This window comes from Anarrhichthys ocellatus, unplaced genomic scaffold, assembly GCF_004355925.1.
Source record: "Anarrhichthys ocellatus isolate YVR2014 unplaced genomic scaffold, GSC_Weel_1.0 scaffold10, whole genome shotgun sequence".
In the NCBI taxonomy this organism is placed as follows: domain Eukaryota; kingdom Metazoa; phylum Chordata; class Actinopteri; order Perciformes; family Anarhichadidae; genus Anarrhichthys; species Anarrhichthys ocellatus.
The window spans coordinates 6434020-6457902 of NW_022280040.1; the positions used below are offsets into that span (position 1 = coordinate 6434020).

Consider the following 23883-nt stretch of genomic DNA (forward strand, 5'->3'; position numbering starts at 1 on the left):
GATAGCAGCTTATTTCCTGTCTCTTTACACAACAAGACTATCTTTGTCTCTTTATATGCAGGCTACTTATTATAATAGTTTTTAATCTTTAGAGCTGAGACAATTAGTAGAGTGATCAGTTAGCTAACTGTTTTAAAGGCTGATTAATAGTTTTTCCAAGAGGAAATGCCAAATATTCTTTGGTTCCAGCTCTATAAATGTGAGGATTTACTGCTTCTATTTGTCCTATATGATAATACATTTAATATCTTTTGGTTTTGGACGGTCGCATAAAACAGGACATAAACATTACATTTTGTTCTCCACATTTCATTAACTGAACTATCCATCCATAATGAAGTTGAAGCCTTAGTAAGCTTTATAGCTGTCTCTTCTATTCAAGCCAATAGTTCTAAAGTTGATGGCCTGTAGTTACAGCCGAGGCATTCAAATTCACCTCAAACCGATCATTCGGAAATGAAAGAGGCACATTTACCTGTAAATGTTTCAAGGAACAGGCCCCAGAGTTGGATCAAAATACACATTTATTTGAGCTTAGAACAACAGAGCATTTCTAAGAAGCAAACCTACTGCAAATAGTGTGGGTCAATAAGACATATAATAATAATAAGACAATAAGTCTACAGAAGATACAGCAAAAGCAGTCGCCTCCGTTACGTTCATTAATTGCTTAAGTGTAACCCGATTCACATGCTGGACTTAAGAAAGTAACTCAACACCATTACAAACACTGCTACAGATGTGGCTTGTATTAGGTTGCGTGCCCCAATAGCAGTTTTTGTACACGTCTGCTATATCCTGACCTTATTTTGTGTCCAATCATCCTTTATATATATTTTTATTAAATAAATTCTGCTGTTTTCTGACTGGTGGATTAGTGGTTCCATGTTGCTTTTGAAAACATGCTAATTATCATTTAATCAAATACAGTATGCCCCACACCTGTAGCAGTGTTAAAGTACTTTTTCATGACGTGTTTATGTCAAACCGCTAAATATAATAAAACTTTTTAAAAAAATCAGAGAATGAGTTTAGGCACTAGTGTACATTCGGTCTACAGCGGACCTCTTTCCTGTATCATATTTCAGCACTTAGTGTCAACAAACACGTCAGTATTATCACATGTCATGTCCGAGTATACAGCATTGGATTTGCTCTCTACTCTCTACTAAGTAAAAACACATTCATGCAAAAGGCTGACAGCTTCTTTAAGGAACAGTATCTACAGCTTCCCCGTAATAAAAGGCTTTGAGTCAGTTGGCCATCGGGGCCTTGCTGGTTTCCTATTCGATTGTCCCGTCACACCTACATTTCACCAGGGTTGGTTGACTAAAACTAAATGAACAGGGTTAAACTGGCAGTTGGTAACTGTGTATATGTGAACTGATCTGCAGCAGAGGGATACGTTCAAGGCATCGAATCACGACTGTGTTCACCTGTGTATGGTCAGATGGTGGTGTAACACTACCCGATTCATCTGGTGGTCATTACAGTGAGCTATCAAGGGCCTATAAAAAACAGTTACACGTGTCCTCAGAAGATTTGAGTGTCTGTCCAGAGCAGCTGACTCCGCCATCCAATAATAGTACACCACAACAAAGAGTTGGAGAGTCTTGCTTACTGCTTGTGTAGCCAACTGAAAGCAACAGACTACAGCAGGTTTCACCGAGATTATTGTTTTTCGACAAACAAAAACCTTGCCTGCTGGTTTTTTTTCTTGTAAACAGAGTTATGTTTACATTCAAACACACTGCTCATACCCTTAAAGAGTAAGTTAACAGCAGCAGTGTTTGGGCGTCCTTTAAGGTTGACACTTATTTTCTCTATTAGCTCATTGTTTAGTCTGTCAAAATCTTAAAAAAATACCCATTACAGTCTCCTAAAGCCCAAAAAGATGACTTTAAATTGCTTATTTAGTCGAACACACTATGAAACCCAAAGATATTTACTGTTTACTTTCAGAAAATCAACAAAGCCGCGAGAATTTACCTTTTCTGATTGAAAAGAATAATTTAAACAATTAATCGGCTATCATAACAGTTCGCTCTTTGTGTCCAGGCATCCTTTCCTGAAATATATCCCTCTGCCACAGTGATATATACGTGACAGATCCATTTAATCAATAACTAATGTGCTTTATAACTGTACACTGAAAGAGTAATAAACATCGCAGCACGAGAAAAAGCATTTACAGTTTGGTCACAACAAATGGGAATTGCCAAAAGAAAAACAATTTCCCTCAACAGTCATCGGCAGAATATTAGTAACAGTTTATTAGTGCAGTTCTGCCGTTGGTATTCGCCAAGACTTTAAAGAGTTTACACATTGGCTTTAAAATTGATGACGGCCAGACGTGTAATAGTTTGTGCTTCCTTGTTTTGGATTAGATTAAATCCCTCCCATCACACAACCCTCAAGATGCTAAAACAAGAACATCTTTAAAACTGAAGGACTAAAGGAAACATAAATCATGAAACATGAAAACATATGTGGCAAAGGCCTCTCGTGTCATCACAGTGAGAATCATAAAGAACACACCTAAAATACAGATTAAAAAAATAAATAAGTCACTGGTTTGTACAGTCAGTGAAATTTCAGTTACGCTTTTCCTTCTTGTGGTTGTGGTTGAGCGGGTCCATCATGTTTTAATCTACAATAAAACACAGTGCATTATTAACAGGGCTCCACTTTTACATCATTTTCATTATTCTAGTGCTGTTTTAGAGGCTAATGATCTTTAACTGTTATCTTGAAATAAAAAAAGAAAGAAACTCATATCATTTTTAGGCTCCAGTTTGACTTTCTTGGAAGCCGAAATGTGTGCATCACTCACTGGAATGCGGCTCCACCTCCATGGTTTTCGACAACCTCAGCACAGAGTTCTGTTTAGGCCGTGCCCCCAGCTCCCGTCCCTCGCGAGCTGGATTCTGGTTCTCATCCAGAGGTTTCTTCTCCTCCTTCTTCTCCTTCTCCACCTCCTCTGGGTCGTAGTAGCCCCCCTCCTCTGCCACCATCTTCTCCACCTTCTCCAGCAAACGCTCCACCTGGGGATGCTCCCCGAATATGCAGTTATTAATGACAAAGTACCTTCGCTTGCACTTCTCCAGCACCCACTGCAACTCCTTTCCCTCCCTGCGAATGTACCTCTCGATGGAAATGGTCCTCAACACCTCGGCCCAGGTGAAGACCACGATCGTGTGCTTCCACACGCGCTCGCCAAAGAGGCTCACGTGCTCCTCGATGCGAGCGCGATCCACCTCTGTGAACATGCCGACGGGGATGGCGAGCAGGAAGACGTGTGGACCCGGAGGGCAAAGAGTCGCCCCCCTCACGAGCTCCTCCTTGTAGGAGGGCGGCGTGTCCTGGGCCGAGAACCAGCCCGGAGTGTCCACCACGGTCAGCTGCCGCCCCAGCACCTCCGTCTGCCTCTTCACACAGAACTCGGATGCCCGCTCCAAGCGGAACTCCTCTCGGCCTATGATGGTGTTTCCAGTCAGGCTCTTCCCGGGCCACCTCCAGCCCAGCACCACCAGGCGAACTTCAGGCAGGCGGTTAGCCACCTTGGCTGCAGCGGCGGCCCTTTTGGCCTCCTCTTCTGGTCCAGGAGCATCCGTGGCTGTGGTCATTAAATGTATACATTTCAGTATTGATAAAAGTTGCTATTGTCTTGTCAATAGTTTACATACAAGGGTATTTGTGTTGTCAATTAATTACATAAATTAATTGTGATTTAAGACTACCTAAACAATCAATTGATCATCTGATAGTTTAGCCATGATATTTTATAAAATAATTCCTTAATTGATTAATAATTTAGTTCAACCTAATGTATGTGTTTTGTAGTGTTTTTTGTCTACCACATAAAACTCATAATACAACATACTACAAGAAGACAACAAACAACATTACTTTTTAAATATTTCATGTATAAAATATGGTATTAACACAATAACTGTGTAATAACACACGGAAGTACGTGGAATATGTCTTTCTTCGTCGTGGCATATCGCGTGTTGAAACGTGTCACATTCCGGTTTAACGCTAATGTTTAGCCTGCAAACAGTTTGCTAACTTGGCGCTAATTTTAATAGCCACGGAAACTTCAACATTTGTTTGACAACTGACGCCAACGTTACAGTTATAGACCGTAAAGTCACCGGCTCACCTTCCGCCTGAAGTTGTTTCGTCTCCTCCATACTCTGTCTTAACCCTGATTCAGGTTTTTTCAGGTATTGTTAGTCTTTGGGCGTCTATAGTTCGCCGTACGGAGGACTTCCTTGTATCTGCTTACAGAAGTGTTAAGCTAACCGGCGTGAGAAGGTTACATCTTTCAAAATAAAAGCTTTCCGGATGTAAGATAACGACAATAAAAGTGTAATTTTACAATGTAAATACACATGAATATCAAGTGAACTGAAATGTCTTAAAAAGTCCAATACTCACCATAAATAACGTAAACCATATTACTTATATAGATATATTATGTTCTGGCCAAATCATTCACAAAACTATAACTCTGTTGTTTGTTGGTTAAAAAATCTTTGCACTACTGTTTAGTTAGTTAATTTAACTTTGCACTATTGTTTAGTTAGTTGATTTAACAGTTATTCTATTTCATTGTATATATTTATACTCAATATTTTTATTTTGACTCTGTTACTTTGATTGCTTACCTGTATCATAATGCTGCTGTAGCGAACACATTTCACCTTGCGGGATTAATAAAACTATCTATTATTTATTACAAAGAATATATAAGTCCACATTGACCAATATGTGTAGGTTTATTTTTGTAATCCAAACAAATATAATTTCCAAGCCACTGTAAATAAAGTAGACAAATATTATGAGACAATAGGGTACTGATTTTTTTATTGAACGTTAATGCAAGCAAGAAACCAATATATTTACAGCATTCATGCAAAATTAGACTTTATATACAGCCAATACAGTTCTTATTAGGCATTGTCTTCTATAAGTTAAAAACAGTCATATCCACGTCTTTAGGGCTATGAAAGTAGTGCATTATGTACAGGCAAAGTAAGAATGATCAATGTAAAGACAGGAAAATACAGTTTGTTGATTTCTACACTTCAAAATGTTTTATTTCTCGATAAATATAACCTGTAAAGTGACATGACAAGCCGATAGACAGAAAGCTTATTTTTAAAATAATATAATGTTCTTCATTTTCCCTAACAATCTTCAAAAATATTAAAGCTTACACAAGAGAGAGCTGGCGAAGTACATTCAGGCTACTTTAATGTACTTAAGTTGCCCATGATGCCAGCATACGCATGTCGTCATCATCTTCAACCCTTTTCTTGGTTGCTGTAAAAAGAAAGAAACGGTCAACAATGAATGTGATAGAATTATAAATTATAAGAATATCTTAAAATCGTTGATTCTGTCTGACCAACAGTCAAAAAAACCTTAACGTATAAAGTTTTAATCCCTATGCAAAAAAAGCAGCAAATATTTCTATGTCATCAGTATCGGCCACATGCTTGAAAATTAACAGTGGCAGTTTAATTCTAAAATACATATTTGGTGATAACATTGTGAACGTGGCTTGTACACTGTGAAATGCGTAATGTCTCGGCTGTAGTAATTTGCCGTCCAACATAGCGTTGCACTTACATGCGCGGTGACTGGGCTTTGCTGACGGCAGTTTGGAGCTGGGCACGCTGGGTAGTCCGCCCATACTCTTCATGCTGTCCTCAAGCTCCTCCTGTTCCAGCTCTTCCAGCTCTGCCAGCAACTCATCCTAAAAAAAACACACACAGGAGTGTTGTCAGGTGCATTTTTGTAAAAGTTTAGCAGGCGTCACACTGAAAGTACAATGCATATTAGGAGAGTGAATGCTATGAATGTTGATTTTGATGCAGGGACTATAAGGTATTAACCTCGTCGTATGTCTCGCCAAAAGGTCCGGAGATTGCATCGCTGATCTCTCGGGCCACGTCCTGTTGCTCTGTGATATCCTGCATCATATCGTCTATCTTGTCAATGTCCCTGGTGTTAAGAGAAGAGAGAGATAAAAGGGTTTAGATTACACATGATTAATTCCACTTTCATTTAAATGATGTGTGTTGCTCAATACCAAAATACAACCATGCCAGGACTTTAATGGACCATCTTACATGTTTTCGTGGACCTTCTTCATGGCCTTGGCAGCAAAGCCCATGTTCTTCAGGACCTCGGTGTTGGTGTGCGAGTTCTCCAAAGCTTCCCTCTGAAACTCGATGGTAGAGAGCGTGCCATCGATCTGCGTGAGCTGCTGCTCCAAGCGCTTCTTCCTCTTCAGGGCCTGCAGGGCAGCTGATAAAACAAATACCGTATGATTCTTTGCCATAACTTCACACCTTTGCTCTTGTTCGTTGAGATACAAACGATACCAAGGTTCCTCCCTTTGTCTATTTTTAGTTTTGAGCTGATTCAACTGAGAAAAACACAGTGAACACTGTAGGTTTCTTGCACAGGGAGATACACTTATACAGTCTATTAATAAAATGAAATTCCTTTTAGTTTATCTGTCACTTGTTACAAACCTGTTATACTTGCTGAACAAAAACAAATCATTGTCAGCCAATTATCTTACTGGGAAGTATGTGTAGCCATGGCTTTGGGGACCTTGTTGTTCCTAACCTCTTTTTTAATACTTGTAAAACGTTTTACTGCGATATGTCCCTTAAACATTGTTAAAGTTTTACAATAGGCTGCTCAATAACTGGAGCACATAATAAAAGGCAGTGTCAAAGAAAAACAGGTGCACGGATATAGGTTTAAAATCATACCTCGCTTGTTTTTAGTGCCATTCTTCTTGGCGATCATGATTTCCTGCTCTATCCTCTTCTCCAGGTAGTCTTGCTTCTTCGTCAGCATTTCTTCTGTTTCCCGGAGTTTGTGAATGGCCTCTTGGGGTGATGGTCCTCCCCGCGACCTGTGGTGTTTGGACTTCGAGGAGCTCGACGAGCTCGAGCTGGAGCTCCCCTTGAATAATTTCGCGATTTTGCTCATTTTGTTTTAGCTGTAAGCTGTGAAGGTATACTGAAGTGCACACGAGCTCTCCCAGCCTCTCTAAGTCCTACTTCACAATGTTTTACGGGCGGGTGTGTTCCGAGCAGATTTTCCAGCTCAACGGCTTTGTGCTTTCAATTCAAACCAGCCAGTGAACACACCTTTAGTTTCACCACACCTTTCACCATTACCTGAGTGACGTAGTGACACCTGACGCCCTCCACTTTTTCACTCTGGTAGTAAAAAAAAATAAAAAAAATAAACGTATTACTAAACCTGCATCCCAATTTAATCTAAAAGTAAATACTGTCCCACAAAATAAAAATGTTAATTAATATGACCATAGTGAAAAGTCACGTGGTGTCACTGCTGGGGTCAGAGTTCGTGTTGACATCCGCATACTAGCGGCTATCTAATGGCTGAAATAGACATTGGGAAGCATTGTCAGATCGATTCCTGCAGTCAGAACGGTCCGTGTCCTCTCCATATGAATACCAAAAAGCAAATATGTTGACGTGTGATATTCTTCTGCCGTATGTGTTAATAGGAAACACACCGAGCGGCTCTTTAGCTTGGTTAGCCTGTCAGCTAGCTAGCTAGCTAGCTTTATTATTATATGGCTGTTAGCAACTGTTAGCTCGCTACGGTAGCTAGCAAACTAACCGCAACTAAACCGTTTTAATCATGGTTGGACACCAGTTTTCAGTTATTATATAGAATAAAAGGCTTGTATATAAAACGGTTTATTGCGAAGAGATTGTGTTGAGCTCTCAGGTAACTTTATTGTATTTACTAGTGATAGTTTCTGCCTGATTCAAATGAATCAGCATCACTGTACAGCAGCTACAATCCACTATCTACCACCATTACTCTCAGACCTCTCCCCAATATCTCGTACCTAATAGACAGACTTTGACAGAGTTGGCTATGAAGTTTCTGCGTTATGAAGTTTGTTTTTGAGTTCAGCTCTGAGACTAACTACATTTTGTTCTCCTCATTCTTCCTTTAGATTTCCTGCCATTTGTCTGTGAGCTCTGCAGTGGTGTTTTCTGGTAAGAATTCAACATATCCCAAGAAATGTCCAAAGTTAGAGGAAGCATTCATACCTTACTCTAAGTGATAAAATAGTTATTCCACATTGACTAAAAACTCAACTTCAAGAAAGACAATATTCTACTACCTGCATAATTACTAGTAACTTCAACCCTATATAAGCTGATTTTGATACATATTTTGGTCACAAATCTTTAACAACCAAATGTATGCCATCCTCATCAAAAATGTGTGTTTCATATTGTTTGTTTTTTACAGCCTTGATCACAGAAGCAGAGAGGCCCATTCATGTTCAGTGGTACACCGTGTTTCTGATTACATACTCTAAATGACCTTTGATAAGATTACTACAGGAACATTTGTTCCTCTGTTCCTTAGTTATTTAGATACTGGCTGGGTTGTTTTTAATATTTCTTTTGACTTTTTCCAGGAGCCAGTGAAAAGGGTTTCCCAGAATGTGGGAGGCAGCACAAGTTATCCATGCTCATTTCAAGACTGCAAAGGGAAAGAACTGTTGCCGGTAATATGTCCGCAGTGTGAAAAACATTTCTGTTTGGCGTAAGTTTACAGTTACTTCTCTTTTCATTTAACCTTTTTTATAAAACAACATTACATGTGTTGATCCTAGCTCATATACTTCATACAGAAGCAGTCAAAGGAAAGGGGTTACTATATTATGTACAGCATATCTCTATTTTATCAATGAAACCGGTAAACTGAAGGGTTCATATTTCTCTTGTTCTTGCCTTATAGCCATCGTCACCAAGATGATCACAAGTGTGAGAAGCTGGAGGTCCAAAAGCCTCGAATGGCAGCCACCAAAGAGCTGGTGCAAAAGATTATTGGTTAGTTACGATGTCGTACCGTCACTGGTAGTTGCCATCTTGACAACATTTCTTCTGTGATTCCTTATTTGTCCACATGGGATCAGTATTAAACAAAATGCTCTCGTCTTTGTCATAACTAATGGACATCTCAACCTACTGACATTTGGATTGTGTTTGTATTTCTGTCTTGTGGCGACTCAGAATCCAAGGACACATCTAAAAGTAAAGGACGCAGAGGAGCAAAGAGCAGTGCAACTGCAGCCAAGGTAGCATTAATGAAACTGAAGCTGCATGCTACAGGAGTCAAGGGGCTGCCACAGGTACAATGCTAGCTGTCTCGATTCCTTTCATTAATAGTAGTTTGACAATATGTTTATTACTTTATCCAACTGACTACTACTTGTTTTGCTTTTCAGACAGAGAGAACCTATTTTCAGGTTTATCTTCCTAAAGAATCCAAAGACTCCAGCCAACCCATGTTCTTCTGTTCCAAATGGAGTGTGGGGAAAGTGGTGGATTATGCAGCCTCTTTAGCGAGCCTCAAGAACAACAATAATATACTGACAGCTAAGGTAACATCGCAAGCGTAGAGTCAACTGTCTTATCTGCTTCCCTTGTTTCTTAGATTCCCTTTTCTTGTTTTCTCCATAACTTCCACTCTTTAAAATATGATAACAAAGAGGATTGTCAACAGTAAAGCTCAAAAAGAGTTTCCTCCTACACATAACATGAACTACACATAGATCGATCCTGTTAGGACACATGCATTGCATTACAAGAAGCTGGGTTAACCAGTTTTTACCAAACAGCCGTAAGCATGACGGCTAAAGTTTATAGTTGTAGTTTATAGCCAATAAGGTACGAAAGAACAAAGGAATTCCATATTTTGCTAAACTTAGAAGCCATGTTTTCTTCCATGTGTAATTCATTTTAAAACATACTTTATTATATTCCTGAAACAAGAAGCATAGCATAATGTTTATTTGTTGAATAACACTAACAGCGTGCCTCTCTTCTCTCCATTTGTAGAAGCTGCGGTTATGTCATCCTCAGACAGGTGAGGCTCTGCAGATGGACGACACTCTGCTCTTGCTGCTGGCTCACCAAGTAACTCCCCTGTACAATGGGGGTAATGTGATCTTAGAGTACCTGGACAATGAGTGCACAGGCCTGGACAATGTTTCTGACTATATCAGTCAGACTTGACAATAAAATGTTAAAATTCTGAAGTTGTGGTGATCAATTGCATGTGTAACGTGACAGTTAATATAGTATTACATGGTTTTGTTAAGCAAGTATTTTTTTTATCAGATGTGTAAGTAAGTGACAACACTAATTATCAGTCAAGGCTGTATCTTTAGGGTATGTAAATACATTAAATTACGACCCAGGTGGGACTTGAACCCACAATCCCCAGCTCCGGAGGCTGATGCCTTATCCATTAGGCCACTGGGCCGACAAACATTCGTAAAAGCATGCTTTAATAACCGTTTTATCGATGCCTATTTATTATTGTGCGCAATATAGCAGTTTCCGCTAGTCTGCTATTTACTTTATGGATGTCATCTCTTCAGATCATCACACTGTGGTTGCATGCTGTTTGAGCCTACACTAAGACTTCATTGAAACCAGTCAGCACATTTCGTGCAATTTAGTTCAGTGCAGGCTGTTTTACGATACAATAATAAAAGTGAGAGATACAATTTGACAACACAGGGCAAAGGCGAAATATATGTGATCTCAAAACCAAGACACAAAAAAAATCTGAATACTGGTGCGCAAAGACAATATTGGACCATTTAATCATGAAGAAAATAGATCTAGATCACGTCGAGGAAATACATATTACGTGTTTTATGCAGAGATAGAGACTGGGAATACATGCATGTATACGTATGCATAAGTATTCCAATGCTTCCAAATGACTGTTGCAAATCCTAGACAGATAGTGAACAAACATATCTTAAATACAAGCAAAACAACCCTGAATTTACTGTTGCTGCGTTGCGATAAACAGTCAAGACATTTGACACAGTTCTAGGCTGTGACCGAGCAAGATTCAACCAATCACATTAGTTGTCATCCATATGAACAGCCAATCACGATGGGGGCTTGTGCAGAAGTAGGCGTGTACGTTGGCCAGGCGTATATAAACAAAAAGGGGCTGGGCTACCACACAGTGGTTTCCGTTGTTTTCATGAGAGTAGATGTGCTTTTGACGTAATCGACGATTACTTGGATAGGTAGCTCGTTAGTTGCTACTACTGTGATCGAGTCGCTTGGTAAAAAAGGCGACTTGATTTAAGCCAATACGAGCCTTTTTGTGACATCAGGTCGAAAGGGATGCCGCTGCAGACAGACTCCGACGGACGCCAACAGTCTCTGGATTTAATCTCATCGCATTTAATCGGGAAGAGCAGTTTTTCTATAAATTTAAAAAAAGGCCTCAGAATAACGCGTTCTCGACCGAGTGCTTTTGTACGACGCTTAAACTCGAGTACGAATTAATAGCGCGGCTGTGAAGTGAAGAAGTGAGGTAACGTTTATTAGCATTGCTAACCCGTTAGCTAACGTTAGCTGTGGTCGTCAACAAAGCGGGGGTCGCTATAATCTCCACACAGAGTCACCAGTTGGGTTAAGAAGAGTTTCTACGGTTTGACGGTTGAACCCGTTGTTTTCTGCCCGTGTACGCTGAAAACATTGCCCGGTAAGTGAAAATGATAACATCGACGTATTGAACCAGGAAGACGATTTGTCAACTTCGATTGAGCAGGGTGGGGGAGGGGCAGTGGTCTACAGAAAGAGGAAACGGTGTTGTGACCTATAAATGGGGCCACACGGGGGCGCTGTAGCCCCCGGTGCCAATTATTTATATAGACGTATGTTGTTGTTTATTTATTAAAATATGTTTTCTGTACTGCCTTAACTAATACAGTTGGTTAGGAACTGAGCGAACATGGCAACCATTGCACTATTCAAATTGTATGCATGTGTAATAAATTATTGTTAAATTCTAATGAAGTATTTACGGATTTAAATTACTTTTTTCGACACTATATTATGACGTTATTGACACACTTAATTCTGAATTTTTTTAAAATATATCTTTTTTTAAGTAATCAAAAGGTTATATTATAGTATGTTTAAAAAAAAAAAAAGCAATGGTATGTCAAGATTAGTCATACTTGGTTTGTGTCGAAAAAGACATCTTATAGTATGTTGCCATAGTATAATGTTTAAAAAATGCACAGTAAAAAATAAGTTTGTTTAACAACGATTGACTAACATTTAACTTGATGTTGCTTTTTTTATTTTCACAGATCGCAATGAAACTGTTGGAAAGCTCCAGCTTTGAAGCCCTCGGCTCTCGGCTGTGTGTTGAAACAGGAGAGTCTCGCATTCTTGGCAGGTAAAGAGCCAAAGCTAGAGCTTAAGATTGTGTTGCAACATTAACAGCTCCTCAGTGTTGTGTATGTATGTGTATATATGAGAGACAGACACACGTCTGCAATCTTAATTTCAGGGGATAAGTAGGGTATTTACAGACTTTTAACATAATTTTTTCCAAGAGTCTGCTTCACTCAGACAAGCTTCAGTTGTGATTTGACACACACAGAACACACTCACACTTTTTGTAGCACATCAACAGACTTTAGACGTTGTGTTTATACCAAAATAAGAGCCATTGTAGTCAAGCTTGACTGTACGTTTTTCTTATACAGTAGAAACCTTGTCTGCTATGATGTCATGGATGAAGTGAGGTGAATGGGGGTGATGGGGCAAACAAGTGCCTGCATGTCATGCAAATCTGTGATAACAGACTGATAACCTAGATGCCATAAATATAGAGTATATACTTTAGATAGATATTAATGGCTGCATGTTTTTGACGTGGGCTATGTATGGCCTTCAGCAGGCTTGCAGTGACAGTGAGTGCAGTTACATAAAGGCCAGTGGTTTGTGAAGTTATGCAGCCCAGTCTGAGCGCAGGCCTTTTGAGTGTGGGTGGTGAAGCCGAGCTTCGGTGCTGATTGTGACCTGGACTGACGCACAACATGGTGTCCTCTCACACCGCTCTGTAGCTATTTGGAGACTGTAGTGAAGGGTGTTATTGGGAGCGTATGTATGCACACATGAACACGTACAGTGACGCTGCATGATGGCTGAGAGCTGCTGGTGTTCAGACTGCTTACTGGATTACCGAGGCAGCCCATCATAGCAGCAGGAGAGGCAAGCTGCAGGCTTTATCTAAAAATGTACCCATCAGGCTTCTAGCTGATGTATATTTTCTACAGACAAGCTTCACTCGGCTCCGGTGTCACCTCGCTACTCGGTGTTTTTGTCGGCAGGTCAGCTGTGTAGTGGATGGAAAGCCGGTGCAGTTGTTTCCACTGTGGTATTTGCTGCCAACCAATGTCCCTAAAATTAGGCTGGCAAGGCCAGCGAGGGTCTCGGTGGTCTGTCCGTCTTAAGTTGCGTAACCTTCGCTCTTGCGTAACCCATCGGTGGGAGGAGGCAAAATAAACAACTGCACACCGGTCTGCTCCACTTGCGTATCTGTTTACAGTGGCGTCTGACCCACAAACGGGAACACGCATGAGTATCTTTAGCCCTGACTTGTGACTGGGGCTATCTGTATGTTCTTTTTTTTTTTTTAAAGTCAGCGGTCATGGTGCTCTTTCAGTTCAGGTTGCTGGAGCTGAACAACACAAAAATATAGAAAAGAAGTCTGTATCATTGCTGGTATTCTATAATACGTTCTATAAAGTCCTACAGTATTTATGTTTTGTTTTTCCATAACATAAAAGAAGTCGTTCAGGCTCTATGTATTTTGTTTTCAGCCCACGTGTTTCATTTAGCTCATGAATATGGATCATGTGGTATTGTATTATTTATATATATATATCTCATTTTCCCTCCAGGATGGAGAGCTACTCCTGTAAGATGGCAGGGGACGATAAACATATGTTCAAGCAGTTCTGCCAGGAGGGGGAGCCCCACGTGCTGGAGGCCCTCTCTCCCCCCCAGTCCACCAGCCCTTCAAAGTGAGTACTGCAGCCCACAGTGAAGACTAGCACAGAGTGTGGGTTCTTACGAGAATAACACTAGAGTTGGATAAGTTAACTAAGAATTTTTTCCTATTTTTCTGTCCAGGTTGGGGAAGAGCAGTGAGGACGGGGAGAACCCCTTGAGTGACAAGTGTTGCAGGAAGACTATCTTCTACCTCATCACCACGCTCAACGAGTCCTTCAGACCGGACTACGACTTCAGCGCCGCACGAGCCCACGAGTTCAGCCGGGAGCCCAGCCTCAACTGGGTCAGTGTGCTCCTCTGTAGCTCAGTCTGCCCTCTGGGGGGAAAAAATACTCTTTAATATAATAATGACTTGACTATGACCTCGCTCCAGGTGGCCAATGCAGTGAACGGCAGCCTGTTCTCAGCTGTGGGAGAGGAGTTCAACTCTCTGGGGCCGGATCTGTGGAATGCCATCGACCAGGAGATCAACCTGCAGAGCTGTGACATTTACAGGTATGTGTGTGTGCACAAGCGTGCGTGTGTGTTATACAGCATGTATGCTGCTGATGAAAATCCTTGAGTTCGGCCGGTTCTGAGCTTGCTGTTTTTGTTCTTAGCTACAACCCTGATCTGGACTCGGACCCTTTTGGTGAAGAGGGGAGCCTCTGGTCCTTCAACTACTTCTTCTACAACAAGAAACTTAAGAGGATCGTATTCTTCACGTGTCGCTCCGTCAGGTCAGCAGCCACAGCACACTCATTAAAAAAAAAAAAAATATGATCAATATATGCTTTTGATCTAATCCAACAAAGGTCTGCATACATATGATGGTGTAAACATGTTTCCTACCTGCAGCGTCTTGAGTGGCTACGGCCGCGATTGTCTCGACAACGAGCTGGACATGGAGCTGGAAGACGAGGAGGAAATGGACGGCTTCACTGAGGACAGGTCGGATTATTATTTATTTTATTATGATTCACCATATGGTAGTGATTGGATGTGGCTTCTAGACGGGATGGAGGAGGTGTTTGGCTAATAGTGTTGCAGATTTCTTGTGCCAATGCAGTTCTTCGACACGTTTTAATTAGTTTAATCTATATTCTCATCTTCTCTCAGGTTCCCCAGAGTTCTGTGCGTGTGAATTTCCCCGATGGACGCCTCGGCCAAAGAATGTCTCAGCTTTTCCTCCTCATTTTTCACCCCACGTCATGTTTTTTTTTTTTTGTTGTGTTTTTTGGGATTTTGCTGCCTCATCAAAAGCCATTTTCACGCTTTAGACCAATGCATGTTTGAAGCCTTCTATTCTGCTGGCAGTGATTCGTGTACCGTGAGCTGGTGGACATTTTCTAAAGACTCTTAAAAACTTAAAAGCTCCACCTTTCTCCAGTATGGATTTTGACCCTATGCTCCAAACAGAACACACACACACACACACACAGACATATAAGCTTCTCTACTCCTGCCACATTTACAAAGAGACTCTTCATGGACGCTTGAGAAAAACGAAGGTCTTGTAATAGTGGCCAACAAAGACGGCAAGCGAGCTGAGTTTCTGGCAAATGATGTCGCAGAGAGGAGTCCAGAAATCACCAGCATCAAAGGAAACAGACAGTTTAAAATCGATGGTATTCCTACCTGAGGAAGAGGCCGTGTTTGGTCCGTGGAAACCCGGTTCAGACAGCCACAGACTGATCGGCGGAGAACTCATCTGTTTCATTGTTTGCTATTTGTATGTGTTGCTTTTTATTTTTATGCGTTGCTGTGAGAACTTTTTTTTTTTTTTTTTTTGAGCACTGAGTTTGAAATTCATAAACGCTGCATTTATAACTGAAACTGTTTATTTTTTAATCATATTACTGCGGAAGCTCGTCCGTACTTTAAACAGTAGGGCACGGCCGAGGAAACAAGGCCCCTGGGTGCAGCTTAGAAAGCAAGTTTTTGATAAACGTCCCCATTATGTTTCAATCTGCTCTTCTTCAGGTCCGTGATTACTTTTATATGTCGTCTAAATCTAATGTTTTTTCACTCTCCCATAATCTATTCCTGTTTCTAAACGTCTTGCCAGTGTTTTTCTTTGCTTATTACCTCGGTTCATCAAAGGCTTCATTGAAAAGTGAATGTATAATACAATTTAGATGAGAAAATATTACAGTAAAATGGCTGTTTAATGTACTTTTTATTATTTGTTTTAGATATTGAGACGCTCCTCATACGTTCCTTACAAGTGGTTAGGAGTCGTGTCTTTTCTTGACTGCTCTGTGCTTCGTTTGATTGGCGATTATATTGCAGATGAGAATAAACTGTTTGAATCCTACTTTGCTTGGATCTCTTTGAATAAGGTACATAATCACTTAAATCACCTTTCTAGTGGAAAGATTGGGGGGGTTTTGGCCCAAGCTTGTAAGTACATATCTTGTATTCTTTAACTCTGATCTATCACTGACCGTTTCAGTTCAGTTCCCTTTCTTTGTGAGATCGAGGGTAACTGTTGTAAACCTGAACCCAGCCTGGGGGCTGCACTAATACCCTTTCATGAAATGCATTCAAATACCCTGATGTTCACCTAATATGTTGTGTAATTGTGTGTTTAGGTCTATTGGACCATCAAAGTAATCTTAATTAAGAGATTTGGTAAATATTTTCACTCTCAAATATCTTGCATTGTGTGTCAGCACAGGGTGTTTCATTTAGCACATGAATATTGGTTTATTTTTTTATTGCATACTGTATTATGACTATGCTAGGTTAAAATGTTTTTATGACTTTTCAGCATTTCCAGCTATGATTTGTTTCACGACATTTTTATGACTTTTTTTGCAGCCTGCTATACTCTGACTTTTTTTATGACATTTTGAGACACTTGTTTTGACTTCATGAAATATCGTACCATGACTATTGACATTTATGACTTTTTTATGGGCTTTTTTGACATGTTATTTTGACTTTTTTAAACTTTTTTTTTTACATTTTATAACGTACTTAACATACATATAGACAGGACTTTCTTTTTACCTGGTTGGTTAATTTAAAGTGAACGCCCACAAACAGAGTAATCACAGGGAGAGAGAGACCGAGAGATTATGAATGACAAGGAGTGTAAAGACAGTCTTCCTGACTGAACTTCCGCTTAAGCGTCATAAAAAAGTCTTAATATAATCTGTTCATAAAAAGTCTTGGTATAGCATGTCGAAAACAAGTCTTGGTATAGCATGTTGAAAAAGAGGAAAAAGGACGCAGGAAAGGTGACATTTGGCCAAACCTTGTAAGTAAATGTCGAGTATTCCTTTTACCCTGAACTAGAAGTATATTTCAAAGATGCTGAAAAAAGAAAATCATTTCAGGCTCAAAGTTCAAAAGAAAGTTTTTATTGAAAACAAAAACTGAAATACAGTACATGACCCAGACTGAACACCACCACACAGACTGGAAATCAGTTCTTTGCTTGAGATCAAGCTCAATGCTGCAAAGAGTCTGGGGGCTGACCAGCCCACCCTTATTCCTCTCCATGTAAAGAAACCTTGTCCCACAAAGTATAGAGACCCAAAGGCCCTCCAAGACCAAGCTGGACACCAAGTTCTTCTTCACCGTTTTGATTCAGACTCGATGAAACTCATGTAACTCATCCTTTTTGGCCACTAAAGGAAGTTGCAAAAGGTAGACATGGTTTCAAAGTGACGAGTGCATCGATCTGTCACCGAGTTCAAGGAATTCTTACACCGGGTCAAAGGGAAGGAAACAAGGGTAAAAAGAAATCATGGCCAGACTGTCAGATTCATTCACGACAGCTTGGTTAAGGCTGAGGATCACGCATTTAAACTACATGCTGGCCAAAATATTGAACTATCGTAATGCTAATAAACCACTGAAGTCCAGGATGTTTTTACAAATAACACCTTCCCCATAAACGTTTGGTGGTGTACAAAATGTTCAGAGAGGAATACGGGTCACAATGGTTGCTGGAGATGAATGAAATGTTTATATATATGTATATGAGGATGCAGTGGATCCGTTACAGACGCCTGCAGAGCACCAATGATCACATGTTAATACAAGATAGAAAAATAAAATAAAGTACAAATGAAAATAATAAAATAAAAATCAGAATGCAGAATTGAAGTGTTTAAATTTAACATACTGTTATCAAAGCAGAGTGTTGTACTTGAAGTAGTGATGTTCCCAACATTTTACACTTAATGGCTAAAGGGTCAGTTTTAAGAAAAAAAAAAAAAAGTTTGCATGACAACCTTTCACACCATTTGGCTCAATTACATATAAGTACAGACTCAAAGTTAATAAAGAAGAGATGTATATTTGACCACATTTTAATACGGCACCAATAAGTTCTAGTGTGACAATAACCACCAACAATGTAGCTTATGAACCTGAAATCATGTGGAACACACATTAATGTCTGTGCTAGAAATGAGAACGAAAAAAAAAAAAAGGATGAGAACATTATTCTGAAAAACTCCCCTTGTGCCACCATTCCCATCAAAGCTGGTTTGAAAATACTGCTTGTAATCCCTTTGCTTGTCAATGTTTTACCTGAACATGAACAAACTTCTATAGAGGCAATAAGTACAAAAATAATAGAGCTGCACCAACGTGATGTTTATGGCATTCTCTTGCTATATGATATGGTGCGACATGATATGCGTGTAGTGTAAATCACGTCCAGTGCAGCCCTGCTTTGCACTTGGACACACTCTTAACTCACTGAGGTGATCTTCTCCTCCTTTACTGTAAAAGCTCTGGTTCCAGTTAAACAGGTCAGTCCATCAGCTGTGGTCCATTCGGGAGAAACACCAGCTCCACTGTGACAACTCAGCTGTGGAGCAATGCTCCTCAAAGTCCAAGTTTGTCATTTAAAACAAATAATAAAAAGTACGAAGAAGTCGATAAGGACAAGCTGTTGTTGCCACCATGTGGGCGGTGCAGGTAGTCAGGCCATCGAGGGGGGGGGGGGGCTATCTGAGTCCGGCCCTCGAGGTCATCCACTCAAGACCTTGGCATAAACTTGAAAAACAATGAAGAATATACATTCTTTATAGACAGAAGACTTATCCAAGGATGTTTCAGTGAACTTTATTCCTCTGGCTGCACAACATATTTACAACTTGTGATGCGCAAATAAAGTTGAATGAGGCTTCCTTCCTGTTTGTGCTGAGAAAAGATTTGTGTGTACGCGCACACACACACACACACACACACACACACACACACACACACAGGTGTACATACGCGCACACACACACACGAGAATAACTAGTCAAAACATCTGTACACATTTCTATTGTCTCATTGTTGTCTTTAATAGGAAACAAGATATTGATCATTATAAAAACTCCTGTATAGTGAGTGTACTTCTAGGTCTTTTGGCAGTTGGTCTTGATGGAATTTAATGAATATCTAATCACTGAATTCATTAAAATCCTGCTGACTACATCTCTGAACACGCATATGAATCAACTTATAGCGCTCACCCCTCTCCTGTTAGAGCGCAGCAGGACTGGATGTGCCAGGGGTGGTCTTTGATGGAGCTCAGGGTGAGGTATTTGGAGATCTCCGCCGCGGACATACAGTCCTTCATATCCTGCTTGTTGGCAAATATCAGCACAGCTGCTTTCCTCAGGTCCTGAGGGGAGAATGCAGAGAACAATGAAACCATAAACCTCGCTCTCTTACCACCTTCTGAGGTGGAAGGGGCTATCCGTGGTGGAAAACCACAGTCCAGAATAAAAACTCAGTCTGTGTAGTGTGCTTCCTTAAAGAGATGTTGAAATGGTTTTACCTCATGAGCCAGCATCCTGTAGAGCTCCTCTTTAGAGATGACCAGCCTCTCTCTGTCTGTGCTGTCCACCACCAGAATGATGAACTGCAGAGTGGGAGGCCAAAAAAAGACGTTTACAGAAATGAAACTGCAACACAGCGTGGGGGCATTTCCGGGCCGAGGGCCACACAATGGGTTCTGGTGACTGCGATGCTAATAACCCCTTTCTGAATGAGAGAGAGCGACCCTGTGTGACAAAAGGACCAGAGGCTCGTTCGTGTTGGTGAGAGACGCCATTTAAAAAAACAAACGACTCGCGGAAAAGTTTCAACCACACGCGTTATCCAACATTACTGTGACCCAAATCACAGCCAGCGATCTACAGGAGTCTGACACGGCGGAACAAAGAGTGACGTTGCCAAAGTAACTGCAATGTTACTACAATATATGTTGCCGATAGTAACTCTGTTGTGAGTAATATTTAGTACTTCCCTGCCATAAATCTCAATTTAACTGCTCACAGTTTATTCTAACATGCTGCATTAACTGTTTATGAGATCACGTTTTACACTGCTGGAACTAGCAGTTAATCCATTCATCTTTTATGTAAAATGTTTTTAGACAGTGCAAATGACATTTTCATTGTGTCTCCAAGCCCACGGCGAGGTGTCTCTGTGCTCGTTTTGTTCAAACGGTATTCAATTTACTGTCATATGTGACAAAGAGAGGACGAATCCTCACATCTGAGAGGCTGAAAACAGAGAATATTAGTCATTTTTGTTTGGAAAAAAAAAAAGTCTAAAAAGCTTCATCAATTATAAAAAGAGTTGAAAAACTGTTGCAGTTTAAGAAAAAAGCAAAAAAATGATATCCAAGAGCACAAGCAGACATTTAAAAACTGCTTGTTTTGTCCAAACAACAGTCAAAAACCTAAAAATATTCAGTTTACATCACAAAAGACAGATAAAGCAAATCCTCACAATTGAGAAGCTTGAAAAATGTCACTCAATTTCCAAAATAGTTGCCGAATAATATTCAATCTGTTGAAAAAAAAACGGCTTCAGATGTTTCGCAGAGACGTGTAAGAGAGAAAGAGCCGAGGTCTCGTGTGACCACACCGCGTTGCCGTGCCACGGCAGATGTTCTATCAGGGGCGTTTAATTCACAAGCTCTTTTTAATAAGACACATCTGCCTCTGGTGTGACTCTCCTGTTCTTCTCCCTGCGGAGGCTGACCCTCGCTTCGCCTTTCAGACGGGCCCCTTTGTGAAAGGCTGACCTCCGACCTGGGCGGCCCCTGCTGCCGTCTGTGCTCCGAACAAACACACCAGCTGCCAACGCTCGTGAAGAAAACCCGGCCGCTGCCGGACAATACTTGTGTTCAACTCATCTGTGAGAAAAGTAGTACACGCTGTACAAAATGTGCTCCAATAGCGATGCTTGTGTTTCTCACCTCTGTATTGGAGTAGTAGGTGTTCCAGGAAGACCGGAGAGACTCCTGCCCTCCTATATCCCACATCAGGAAGTGAGTGTTCTTCACCACTATTTCTTCCACGTTGCTTCCGATGGTGGGCGACGTGTGGACGACCTCGTTCATCAGACTTTACAAAAAACAGAATCGTAAAGTGAGTTTTCGCTGCAGAAGCACGACCGAGTTGAAGTCGGTTGCAACTGTAGAATTGACACATAAAACGACTTACAACTGGTAGAGGATGGTGGTTTTCCCGGCGTTATCTAGTCCGACGATTATCACCTTGTGCTCTGCAAAACAAATACAGCACAGTGTCAATGATTACGTCGTAAAAGTACATCTGGAGTCAGTCTATACAACGCGTTCATGTCAGTCATTGCAGCCCATTTAAAATCACACACGCCGAACTTATTTCAAAACTTCCTGACCTCTTTTTTTTTTCCTCCCCCAGTTTCGCTGAAACTACAGGAACTTCTTTTCTATTTGTGAAACCCAGCGAGCAACGTTTGCAACAGTAAAGGCTTTGACGGCCGTGAAGCAGACAAACAGAACGGACTAAATGCAGAAGCAGAGCTGACACAGACACGCCAAAATATCCCACTTTAGTGTTTTGACATTTCCGGCCCTTCTGAGGCTTTTGGCAGCCGAGGAGGAAGGAAGTCTGGTCGGAAGGGCTCGTGGTTCTGACAGTCTGTGTGCACTGGATCTGGTGTTGGATGTCTTTGGCTTCCTTAATGAGGAGCTACCCTGTGAGGACCGATTGTGGCCGTCACCGCCATCAAAAATAAATCCCTTTTTTGACATGCAAACAACTCTGAGATAATGGAAGCAACAGCAGTCTATGGGAAACATGTATAAACCTAGAACATCTAACACAGGTTGTGTCACATTTCCAAAACAGGAATGCGCTTATTCTGCAGAATTATAAACAAAAACATTGACAATATTACCAGGAGAGAAAAAAAGAAAATTTGCACACAAGTATCTTAGATATCGATGAGACGGCTTTTCTTTGACACACACATTGCAGCCAAAATGTTTTAGAATAGAATAAAGTGATAAAAATAACACCAAGACACATTCAAACACAACTCCCAGCACTATTTAGGAGACCTAATTACCGTGTTATATAGATGTAATTAACTCCTCACCTCTAATCTCTTTAAAGTGAATGCAATTTGAAACTGGGAACAGAGTAATCCGGAATCAGGGCCGGGCAATAATGCTACACAGCCCAAAGGGCATTAAGACAAGAGGAATTCATATATATATATATATATATATATTCACCACCAAATGACAATAATGACCATTGGAGTACAGCAGAATATGACAATACTCTGAGCCTGCAATACATCCTTTGTTACTTCAACTCCAGTCAAAAACGTTCTTACAGCAAGAATAACACTCAATATATGGGAAGAAAACTACTGAGCCAACCTGAATCTGAAGCCTAATATTTCACAGTGTCACAAAGTAGTTTATAGATGAAAGACATGCAAGTCATTTGGGGTGGTTGGGGTGAAAGGGTGGGATTAAGGGTGGGATTATAGAGGCTATTTGTTGCCTTTTCACATTCTTCTACTTGGTGTATTTTATAAATACCTTGCCTTTGTTTTTCACTGACCTAATATCAAGTGAATCATTGTTAAACTAAGCAAAAACTGAGTCATATTTAATACAATCACTTAGCAAACTGCACAATAGACATAATGTTATGGAGGAGTACTTTTAAACGCTTTCTAGGGAAAGTTATGTAACGTGAAGAGTCCTGAAAAGTGAAGTAAAGCTGTCTGACGAATACGCTCGAGCAGGTTTACTGTAATTTAAGTTAATCACGTTTGTTGACAAACAGATTAACTATTAAGAGCGGGTGAGATGGGTAACTGGTTTAAATAGCTGTTTATTGACTGTGCGAGTTAAACAAAGACAGCGAGTCCTGGAGTCACAGCGGCGAGATAAACTGTTATTATAGGTAACTGCTCACTTTGTACTAACATGCTAACACTTATTATCCTCGGTTACACTCACCTTGGTTGCAGAAGAAGCTCCACAGTTTGGCGAATATGAGGCCCATTGTTTAGGTTAACGTCCGTGTCCGTCAGTGAGCACCGAGCTTCTCTCCACTCTCACGTCCACACTGTTACAATCCGCTGCGGCTTTTGCTAACATTAGCTGGATGATCTCTTGTCCGCTGAACACCTCACCGACCGTTTGAACGCCGACTCCATGCGGTCCGGTTTACACAGTTAAAACGTAGCTAAACCGGTAAACATGTACGGTAAACATAGGTACGAGGTGCTTATTGTCGAGCGGCTCCCGGTTAACGTTAAAGCCTCCGCAAACCCGGTGGTAACTGCGGCACAGCGTTGAGTCTTGCTTGCACGGCTTCTTCTGCTGATAGTGTGGTTCTATGAGAAGAAAAACAACCCCAGCTCATCAGTTCTCGTTACGTGATGACGTGGAGGCGTGTTACGTGATCACGTGAGGCATGTTACGCGTTAACTTTTTTTTTTCAGAGCTTCATTCAAAAACAACATTTTTAAAAGTGTGACGAGAGGCTTTTTAAAGAATTGTAGTGTACGTTAAAGCCCTCAAACTGTCCCTATATGCTTTCAATCACATTACAGTGTGTAATGTTTATATTCATAAACACATAAACATCATACAGGTATTGGTGATCAACAGGCTGCATTACATCCATTTATGAATTCAACTACTGTCATG

At 40.7% G+C, this 23883-nt stretch overlaps 5 protein-coding genes and 1 non-coding gene across 8 annotated transcripts; 2 read left to right on the top strand and 4 right to left on the bottom strand.

Moving 5' to 3' along the window:
- Positions 1-506: 506 nt before the first annotated feature.
- On the bottom strand, positions 507-4282 carry gimap4 (GTPase IMAP family member 4). 2 transcript variants are annotated; one of them, XM_031850246.1, is made up of 3 exons: positions 4166-4282; positions 2834-3616; positions 507-2650 (listed from the first exon to the last, which is right to left on the bottom strand). In XM_031850246.1, the coding sequence occupies exons 1-3, from the start codon at positions 4194-4196 to the stop codon at positions 2646-2648; spliced, it is 819 nt and encodes a 272-aa protein (XP_031706106.1). In that variant the 5' UTR covers positions 4197-4282; the 3' UTR covers positions 507-2645. The 2 variants fall into 2 exon arrangements, with proteins under 2 accessions (XP_031706106.1, XP_031706104.1); XM_031850244.1 differs by having other exon boundaries at positions 507-3616.
- Positions 4283-4855: 573 nt separating this feature from the next.
- Positions 4856-7156, bottom strand: chmp4c (charged multivesicular body protein 4C). The gene is made up of 5 exons (XM_031850397.1): positions 6798-7156; positions 6144-6321; positions 5907-6015; positions 5641-5767; positions 4856-5331 (listed from the first exon to the last, which is right to left on the bottom strand). Exons 1-5 carry the CDS (start codon positions 7018-7020, stop codon positions 5270-5272), a joined length of 699 nt encoding a protein of 232 aa, XP_031706257.1. The 5' UTR covers positions 7021-7156; the 3' UTR covers positions 4856-5269.
- Positions 7157-7406: 250 nt separating this feature from the next.
- Positions 7407-10972, top strand: zfand1 (zinc finger, AN1-type domain 1). The gene is made up of 8 exons (XM_031850265.1): positions 7407-7490; positions 8030-8072; positions 8332-8371; positions 8504-8631; positions 8827-8918; positions 9102-9220; positions 9317-9472; positions 9930-10972. The coding sequence occupies exons 1-8, from the start codon at positions 7436-7438 to the stop codon at positions 10104-10106; spliced, it is 810 nt and encodes a 269-aa protein (XP_031706125.1). The 5' UTR covers positions 7407-7435; the 3' UTR covers positions 10107-10972.
- trnar-ccg (transfer RNA arginine (anticodon CCG)) lies at positions 10284-10356 on the bottom strand. The gene has a single exon. It is a non-coding gene; the product is annotated as a tRNA-Arg (tRNA).
- A 111-nt stretch (positions 10973-11083) lies between the features above and the next one.
- On the top strand, positions 11084-16230 carry maf1b (MAF1 homolog, negative regulator of RNA polymerase III b). Of its 2 annotated transcripts, XM_031850297.1 has the most exons (8): positions 11084-11607; positions 12221-12309; positions 13823-13945; positions 14055-14217; positions 14308-14429; positions 14534-14653; positions 14772-14864; positions 15033-16230. In XM_031850297.1, the coding sequence occupies exons 2-8, from the start codon at positions 12227-12229 to the stop codon at positions 15055-15057; spliced, it is 729 nt and encodes a 242-aa protein (XP_031706157.1). In that variant the 5' UTR covers positions 11084-11607; positions 12221-12226; the 3' UTR covers positions 15058-16230. The 2 variants fall into 2 exon arrangements, with proteins under 2 accessions (XP_031706157.1, XP_031706156.1); XM_031850296.1 differs by lacking the exon at positions 11084-11607 and having other exon boundaries at positions 11657-12309.
- A 392-nt stretch (positions 16231-16622) lies between these two features.
- Positions 16623-23557, bottom strand: arl8 (ADP-ribosylation factor-like 8). Its single transcript, XM_031850298.1, has 6 exons — positions 23188-23557; positions 21386-21446; positions 21139-21286; positions 19708-19791; positions 19400-19551; positions 16623-18932 (listed from the first exon to the last, which is right to left on the bottom strand). The coding sequence occupies exons 1-6, from the start codon at positions 23231-23233 to the stop codon at positions 18884-18886; spliced, it is 540 nt and encodes a 179-aa protein (XP_031706158.1). The 5' UTR covers positions 23234-23557; the 3' UTR covers positions 16623-18883.
- Positions 23558-23883: the final 326 nt, after the last annotated feature.